The 9,791-nt window shown below is 38.5% G+C and overlaps 1 protein-coding gene across 1 annotated transcript in view; it reads right to left on the bottom strand.

The window, feature by feature from the left end:
- The window catches only part of tfap2d (transcription factor AP-2 delta (activating enhancer binding protein 2 delta)), an 18,272-nt gene extending 10,771 nt beyond the window's left edge, over nt 1-7,501 (bottom strand). The window contains exons 1-3 of the mRNA XM_058393162.1: nt 7,063-7,501; nt 5,674-6,159; nt 177-237 (exon numbers count right to left, since the gene is read on the bottom strand). Of these exons, the coding sequence (XP_058249145.1) occupies nt 177-237; nt 5,674-6,159; nt 7,063-7,101 (586 nt within the window). The 5' untranslated portion in view covers nt 7,102-7,501. The remainder of the gene's footprint in view (nt 1-176; nt 238-5,673; nt 6,160-7,062) is intronic.
- Between the last annotated feature and the right edge of the window lie 2,290 nt (nt 7,502-9,791).

Below are 9,791 nucleotides of genomic sequence, written 5' to 3'. Positions count from 1 at the left end.
AAAGGAAGACTCTGCAGCTCACAGGCAACAAAGACTGAAAACAACTTAAATAATTTAAATGTCCCTGTGTGTGTGTGTGTGTGTGTGTGTGTGTGTGTGTTGTGTGTGTTGTGTGTGTGTGTGTGTGTGTGTGTGTGTGTGTGTGTGGGAAGAAAAAAAAAACACCTCGGACTTACCTCGCCGGATAACCCCGCCTTGTCCGTTCAACATGAGCCCGCATTGCGCGTCCACGGACCCCTACACACACACACACACACAAAACAACAACACACGAAGTCAATTTATTTTTAAATAAAATCTCCATCTCCATAATTAACTCTATTCCACGTCTATAACATTAATTCTTATAACATAACTAATTGTTATAACATTATTATAACATTCTGCAACGTTTTCTACCGATTTTATATCAAATCATACACGACAATTCTACACTCCACAGCGTTCCGTCTAATTTCTATAACACTCGAACTAATTCTACATGATTTCTACCACCTACAATTTCTCTAATGTTCTACAGCGTTCTAGAACGTTCTGCAAAATTCCTGCAACATCGTATTGGAGTATTGTAATCATGTCTGGGGTTCATGTGCAGGACTGTGTGGTAAAAATTCTAGACAATTCTAGTGCATTCTACATTTGCAGTGTGTCGTTCAGGTCAATTCTACAGCACCGTGTTAAATTCTACAGCCTTGTAAAAAAACTCTACTGCACTATGTAAAATTTTACTGCATTTAAGTCAACTCTACAGACTTATATTATATTCTATGCCACCATATTAATTTTACAGCACTATATTAAATTCTACAGCCTTAAGGGAAATTCTACTGCAATCCAGTAAATTCTACAGACTTATACTAAATTATACAGCACTATATTAAATTCTACAGCTTTATAGTAAATTCTACAGCCTTGTATGAAATTCTACAGCACTATATTAAATTATACAGCCTTATAAGAAAATTCTACAGCCTTACAGTCAATTCTACAGCACCATCATAATTCTCCTGCAATCCAGTAAATTCTACAGCCTTAATGGAAATTCGATGCACTATATTAAATTCTACTGCCATCTGGTAAATTCTACAACCTTATAGTAAATCCTACAGCCTTAAAGGAAATTGTACTGCAATCCAGAAAATTCTACAGACTTATAGTAATTTCTACATCACCATAGTAAATTCTACAGCCTTACAGTACATTCTACAGTACTATATTAAATCATACAGCCTTATAGTAAATTCTACAGCAATCCAGTAAATTCTAGAGCACTATATTAAATTCTACAGACATACGGTAAATTCTACAGCACCACATTAAAATCTACAGCACCACAAGGACATTATACAGCCTTATAATAAATTCTACTGCATGATAGCAACTTTAACAACGGTGTAGTCAATTCTACAGGGTTGCAACAAATTGTACAACGAAACAGCAAAATTCTACAGCAACATAGAAAAAAATTCCACAGCGTTGCAGTTTATTGTGCAGCATTGTACATTTGTACAAATTCTACAGTGGTGTAATTAATACTACAGTATTAATTAGTACACAGTTGTACTATGTATTGACTTAACTGGGAAATTAATTTTATTTAATTTTATTTTATAAACAAGATTAAACTTGATTGGTGTGTTTCCAACCATGATCATTATGAATTTTTAGCTTAACTGCTTCCGTAGTATTTTTCCCTGGTTTCTTTTAGAGGAAAGTTTTTAAATTCGAGCACTGATGGAGCTGTGTAGAGTTGAGTAAAGATAAATTGTCATGTTGCGCCGTGAAACCCGGCAGAACTCGTGAACGTTTGCTTTGTGATGTCACAAGTCGGAGCTTTTATGCAAATTCAGAATTGCTTATTAGACGAACTCGACAATGACTTTATTTTTTTTAAGATGGAAACTATTAAATAAATAAATAAATAAATAAATAAATCACAGAAGATACACTGAAAAACTATCCAAACAAACAGGTCAATATACAATATTAGCAAAACAGCACAGCTTTCCCATTCGAGACAGTTCTGCATAAAACCAATATAAACATTAATATAATTCCTGTAATGTTTGGTATTTTAAAGCTTTAAAGGGAAATCTGTGGTCTGAAGGTGAAACTGAGACTGAAGGTCAGTCATGTTTCTGAATAGCGATGGAACACCAGCAGAAAGGAAAAGTCCAGGACCTTTACTTTGATTATGTTTTTAATCTAAACTCTAATTTGTAAATTCTTAGGTAATTGATACACGCTAAATATACAAAGCAGGTGCACCACATCACCCACAATGAAATAGCGTAAACGACCACAACCTGGCTAACGCTAGCTGCGTGCCTCGTTTACAATTTTGCAAACTGTATTTTGCAAACTTGTTTTCACTCCCCTGTGTTTTAAGTAATGCTGAATGAACTCTAATCCTGAACCAAGCTTCGAAAACATTGAAATCGGTTTCTGTTGCCATGGCGATGACGGCAACCGTCAAACAATGCTAATATCTCTAGTGTGTAAACGTTGTTGAAAGTGATAATCAAAAACCCTCTCATTACAGAACCGTCCCACCGTTGGCTGAGAACACTAAAAACATTTCACCCTCAGGATCGACGACAAATATCTAACGCACGCTAACATTTTCTGAAACCGAATTGGTGCGTTCATCGAAAAATTGTTTCCTGACACAACCACAGCAGTATTCATGTTCCCCCAAAGAACCTTTTCCACCCGTGATTGTTGACAAATTATTATTTTTCCTGCAAAAAGAATTCCTCTAGATCACCTAATGCTAACATTCCTGCTAGGAAAATATGTGTGGGTTTTTTTTGTTGTTGTTCTTTGTGAAAAATCTTTTTCTTGTATGACTTTTTTTCCAGCACCTTTGCTTATTTATTTGTTTATTTTTAATAGAATATGGAAATGTTTAAAAATGTGAATCGGGAGAAGTGTGAAACACCAGGAGGGAAAAACCCGGTATTTACCGAAAAAGCTTGTTTTTTCGTCACGCCGCAATTACGATCATTATCGGCTTTTTCGGGAATTTTCCGCGGAACTCCGATTTGACGTCATTCGACACACACACTCTCTCTCTCTCTCTCACACACACACACACACGCATTTTTCTACAATTAAAGAAGGCAGTGAAGAGAATCAGCGTCTAACGGTGCGCGTGTTTGTATATCTATGACGTCACACATCAGTGCGGTACCTTAATCTAGCCTTGTTCTACATTTTTTATTCTAAAATAGAGTTATAAATGGAGTTCTGTAGAATTGAACGCGGCTTCTAGTGTAGAAGGTTTGGATTAGGAAGCAGGTCGCAGTGAGAAGTGAATGGAAGATGATTTATTATTATTTCTCTTTTAGACATGAATCGGTTTTGTCACGAGATTTTTATCAGAAGTTAATCCGTCTCACGAGCCGCGACCAGACTCCACAACAAAGAGTAACACACACACACACACACACACACACACAGGTTTATAACGTGCCATACTGCCGAGCTCGTGTAAGCCTATTTTTTTTAAAACAAACTCCTCCTTTTTCTTCCTCCTCGTGCAGTTAAAGTGATTATAAAATCAATACATAAAAAAAGCCCAAAACCTCGAGATCAGGCATAAATTATGCGGGAAGGTAACAGGGCCACGGGGCAGCTCCTATTGTTCCGCGTGCCAAATCTTTTTTAGCGGCTCAGAGATGCACTTTGTGCGCACGCGGGACTCTGTTGTGCCCCGCATCTGTTTCGGTGAAGAACCCCGCACCGAGTCGCGTGCTTTTTGTGTGTGTGTGTGTGTGTGTCTGGGGTTTTTTTTTAATTCAGAAAGGTCGGAAACCTTTTTTCACGCGACTTTATAAGTGTTTCTCTGCGGGGATTTTTTTTGGTCTGTGTGCGTGTGTGCGCGTGGTGTCTCGCCCTTTATTTAACGCGCTCGGTGCAAAAGAAAGTGTCGCCCTATACCGTTCCAAAAAAAAAACCATTGAGGCAAATAAAAAAGAGAAAAAACCCACAGCGATCTGCACGCGACTACTGCGGTGTAAACAATGGCGCTCGCAATTCTGTGAAAGCTCGCGAGTGTGTGTGGTGTGTGTGTGTATGTGTGTGTGTGTGTAAACGCTGTTGGTTAACTGTTTCTGAAAATGTATTTTAATATATTATTTAGGCTAGTTATATTTGTAGATATTTATGATGTTGCTATATATATTTAAACAAAACATTAGAGATGCGCATTTTTCGGGTCTGTGCTACATTCAAATGCAATAAATAAATAAATAAATAAATAAATGCGACATTACACTAAACTACATCGCAGAATATTTTGCGGTCTAGTTATCGAGGTACATATACATTATTATTATTATTATTATTATTATTATTATTATTATTAAAAATCTGTTTATTTTAATGTAAATATTAAACATGTATATTATATATTTTGTACATATCGTCATTTTAATTGATAAATATTTTTACGTGATTTTACTATACAATATATTTTTTCACACACACACACACACACGCCCGCACGCGCGCACACGCACAAGCAACATTTTTGTGTTTTGTTAGAAAAACCCGAGCCATCAAGAATAATCGCGAATCATGAACCAGAGCTTCATCCTTTATTTACTCTCTCTCTTTATATATATATATTTTTTTCTTTAACTCGCCAGTTAAACTTGACCCGCGCTCAGGATGTCTTTGCATAAATAACCAGTTGATTGACATTAAGTCCTAAATTGGATAAACTACGGTGCTCTACTGTGGAGGATTTGGCCTTTTGTCCGCGCGCCTTTTCCAAGCCCTTAATCCTCCCTTTTAACGGCGAGGCGCGCGCATTCACGCGATTCATTCCGACCTCTCAATAGCACAATGCGCAAAAACATACACCTAAAATTAGATTTCATTCTGTGGCAGCAGTTTCTCTTTTTCTTAAACGCTCAAAAGAGGTACACACATAAAGAGAGCGTCTGGTGGCTTCATTTAAATGAGTCGGGGCTCTGCCTTTAAAATGAGATCAAGTGGGGAAAAAAAATCGAGATGTTTGTTGTGTTTATCTGTACTGAGAAAAATATATTTTAAAAAAAGGGTTTATAGACACTGAATTATTTTTCATTAAAAATAATTATACGGATTTTTATATTAATATTAATAAATGATCTTCAAAATTCTAGGCCTATGTCTAAAAATAATAATAATTTAAAGAAGTTAATAAAACGCTGCATAAATAATTATAATTTATATTTCATAAAATTAATAATAATTTCTTGTATTTATCTCTTAACTCTTGTTTGTTTCTGTTTTTATATTATATTTATAATAATGTTAACGTTTTTCTATTTCTTATCGTAAATGCGGCTTTTTTTTTAAAATGTACTTAATTAATTTGTTAATCTATTAATTTATAGGCCTCGTTGAAATTCCAGCATAGTTATTATTCCTTTCTTTTTCTTTCTTTCTTTCTTTCTTTCTTTCTTTCTTTCTTTCTTTCTTTCTTTCTTTCTTTCTATAATTACTCTAATTAGGATTTAATTTAATAAATCAGGCTCGGTTCGTAAAATGTGATAAGGAGGCAAGGTCACGTACCGCCAATCATCTGTGTGTGTGTGTGTGTGTGTGAGAGAGAGTTATTTTGTGTGTGTGTGTGTTGCGCATGCTTGGACAGTATTAGTTGGGGGGTGCACGTGCTGGTACCTGTAGGTCATCAGCCCCCGGCGGCGGAAGCCCCAGACCGGCCCCCGGCAGCAGCCTTTGCTCGGGGTGCACACCGTACTGCGAGCCGTGGCTCACTAGCGACAGGTCGTGGCGTCGGTAGGCGTCCAGACAGCCCAGCTCGCGCCGCTGCTCGTCCAGGCACGACGACTTGAGCGCGCGCGCACCATGCAGGTTGATGAAGTCGGTCGGCTCGCCGTGATGGTGCAACTGCTGGTAGTACTGCTGCGAGTAGTATGCGTCGGCGTTCACGGCCGCGTGGTGCCCGTGCTGGAAGTCGTAGTGGAAAGACTGGTGGTGCAAGGGCGTGTACTGGTGGTTTGCAGGGAAGTAGGGCGACGCAAACTCGGTCCCGGTGGCCGGGTATGTGAGCGGAGACGACGACGAGTAAGCCACCGACGAGTTGGCCACTGACTCCAGGCAGCCGAGCTGCATCAAACGGTAGCTGTTTGATCCGTCGTGACGTATCTGTGCAAAAAAATGAGAGAGGGAGAGAGAAAGAGAGAGAGATGGAAAAAAATAAATATATGATGGATGTCATTTAACGAGCGCTCGCAGCTACACCGAGCTACAAGTCGCGCGCACTGCTCCGTTCAACGGAAACCTTGTCGTTTTTTTTTTTTTTAAAGAAAAACTCGGCCTTGACAAACACGCACATGTACACAACAGTCTCACTCACTCTCTCTCTCTCACACACACACACACACACACACACACACGCACAAGCCTCAAAGCCTCTTTTTTAGAGAAGTACCTGACGGCGGTGTCACTCTCCTCCGTGCCTGGGAGGGAGCGCGTGAAAAGCAGCGCGCGCGGGTGTAAAAAAAAAAAAAAAAAAACCACAGAGAAACGAGCAGCGTTTTCCCCTCCTTCTGTATCCTCTATCTTTCTATCTCTCGATCACTTGTCTATCATTTGCCGTGGATAGTGTGTATGAAGAATATAGAGTTATTATCTCGTGCCAAAACGATTAAAAATCATTTATTGTGCACGCGAGTCACTGACAATGAGACGGAAGGAGTGTGAAAGAATCGGCTGAAAAAAGCAACTTCCTTCGTGTGTGTCTGTGTGTGTGTATATATATATATATATATATATATATGTGTGTGTGTGTGTGTGTGTGCACGGGCGCGCGTGTGAGTATATATATTTATTTTTTAATCCTGACCGACATTATAAAATCACAATTTATTTTATCCAGATCATTTTGTACAATAATCGCACGCGCGCAAGCGAGTTCAAGTTTCCTTATGATGATGTAAATAACAACAACAATAATAATAATTATTAAATATATAAATAATATAAAAATCCTCAGATTTTTTTTTTTAAATGAATGTATTTTTTTTTTTTTGACAAAAATAAAAATACCTCCGCATCATGAACCAGTCCCGGAAAGGTGGCTGACATTCTCGCGCTTCCGACAAAACTCCCCGGATTATCCTGGCTCTCGTCGCCCGAATTAAACTCAGTAAAGAAGGAAGGAAAGAGAAAAGAAAGGAGAGAGAGCAGACAAAAAAAATCCGCCGGAAAAACTGGCGAAATCGTGGCCTGTCGGAGTCGGTGTCGGTGCAAAGTGCGCGCGCGTGTCTCTCCCCACTGCACCGAGCGGCTCCCTGGCTCGGATTATGTACTTGCCGGGGTTTTTCTCCGGCTGATGTCGTAGGTCCCTTGGTAATATAGAAGTTTTGAAAATTAAGCATCAGCATTGAGGAATGGGAGGACAATAGAGAGAGAAGGAGCCTCATCCCTGGAGACACGGAATAAATATTGTATCTTCGCCTAATAAGGAACCGAGTGCGCTTTCAACGCTTTTTGATGATTTTTTTCCACTTTTGCGCCGACATTTTTGTTCTCTTTTCCCCGGATTTCTTTCTTTTCTTTTCTTTTCTTTTCGTTTCGTTTCTTTCTTTCCAGCAGAAACGTAAGTTTAGTTTCCTACGTATTGGCAGGAAAAAAAATTTAATGCACGAATAAAAAACAAAACATTTGGAGTGAGATCTTTCGGAATAGATTCACGTGGATTTCTCCTGGTGTTTATTTTCTTTTATTTTTCGCATGGGCGCGTGCGTGCGCGTGAGTGTTTCTTTTTTGCACTATAATAATAATAATAATAATAATGCTTTTGATCGGTGTGTTTGTTTTTTTTTCCACATTTTTTCCAGGAATTTTAGGACAATTTTAGTGCGTTTAATAATGATTAGAGAAAAAAAGGTTTATTTGAAAACCAAAAAATAATAATAAAATAAACAACAACAACAACAAATAACAAATCGATTTCGGACACTCTGTTTAACACGTTTTAGCATTGTGTGGCTGAAATCTGTTGCGTCTTTTTTCTTTTTTTTAATTCCGTTTGGGATTCGGCCAAATCTCCTTTCTTTCTTTCTTCTTCTTCTTTTCTTTTCTCTTCATTTTCTCCCTCTTTTTTTTAAAGACTAGATTGACTTCTCGCTCTCCGCCGCTCAATCTCAGGCTTTATGGCCGCTAAGTGGACCGTATCTGACTGGCTTTTTGTTGGACAGGAACAAAAAACAAAACAATAACAACATTTGCGTCCTTTTCCTCCCTTTTTAAAAAACGATTAGTGTGTGTGTGTGTGTGTGTGTCTGAGGGGGCTTCCGTTCCGTCGCTCAAACTCTTTCTCCAGCTTCGGTCAAATGAGCTCGTCTCTGAGGGGATGCTCTGTCAAAATACACGCACGGGTCAGAGGAATAACACACACGCACACACACACACACACACACACACACTGAATCTGGTACGTTTTAACAGTGCTGTCTATTTGACCAAAGGGTACTGTGTATTTCCTTGGCACGTGGACATTTATTGTGTACATTTAAAACAAACAAACAAACAAATTTAACACAAATAAATAAATAAAACGATTAGCCGGCCTTTCAGAGTAAAGGTACTAAAGGTACTAAAGGTACTAATGGTTACCAGGTTACCATTAAGGTTACCACATCAAGGGCAAGAAATGATACAGTTTAGTACCTTTAGTGAGACTTTTCTTTTCTGATAATAAATAAACACATTTATTATATTATAAAAAAAAAAGAACGTGTGTGTGTGTGTCTGGCCCATGTCACATCCACGCGCCGCCCCACCCAGCGCGTGAGCTCGGCACTCGGTGGCGGCTCCGCGTGTGCGAGAGAGTTTTGTTTAAAAAACAAAAAAAAACAAAACCAGGAATTGTTGTCATTTACCGCGAGCACGCGCGCGCGCGTGCACGAGACGACGTGATGAATGCGGACGGAGTCTTCGGTGTTATTATCTTAAACGACACTAGAACAAATTATTTTTATCATGTTTTATAGTATTATACACGACTTTGGGTCTCTCTCTCTCTCTCTCTCACACACACACACACACAATTTCATTATTTAACCCTACATTGTGATTCACACTTATCATCACTGAATATTTGTCACGTTTATTTGTGTTCAAAATGAAACCATGCAGGCGGCCAGCAGGTCACGTGACAGGCTCCATCACCGTCCAATCACAGCACTGACCGGCAGGTAACTTCCTCACACACATGTATTTACTGATTCATTTATTATTTATTTATTTCAACTCAGTTTTGTGTCAGCATTAAAAAAAAGTTTATTAGATGATTGTAGACGCTCGGAAAAACACCATCTGTACCTTCCAGGTGTGTGTGTGTGTCTTTAATGACGTATCGGCAATAATTATTAAATGTACGGTTATTAAAGGAAAGATGCACAGGAATGGTAAAGAAGACGGTGTAGTTTCCACCTGAGTGACCCGGAAGTGCTGCTTTATTTCTGAGAGTTCACAGTGTTGTGTTAAAGACAGAACACACCAAGTGTTGCTTTATAACAATATTATTACACAACAACATCAACAAAGTAACCACGACACTGTTAAATAAAGAACAGCTAGCACTGTTTATAACAATATTATTACACAACAACCAACAATCTAACGCCAACTCGGTTAAATAACACACCAGGTGTTGCTTTATAACAATGTTATTACACAACAACTTTACCAAACTAACAGCAACACTGTTAAATCATACAGCAAGTGTTGCTTTATAACAATGTTATTACACAACAACTTCAACAAGCTAA

Source organism: Hemibagrus wyckioides, linkage group LG06, assembly GCF_019097595.1.
Source record: "Hemibagrus wyckioides isolate EC202008001 linkage group LG06, SWU_Hwy_1.0, whole genome shotgun sequence".
NCBI classification, from domain to species: domain Eukaryota; kingdom Metazoa; phylum Chordata; class Actinopteri; order Siluriformes; family Bagridae; genus Hemibagrus; species Hemibagrus wyckioides.
Note: the sequence above shows the minus strand (reverse complement) of the source record. Positions and strands in the feature narration are given on the sequence as shown.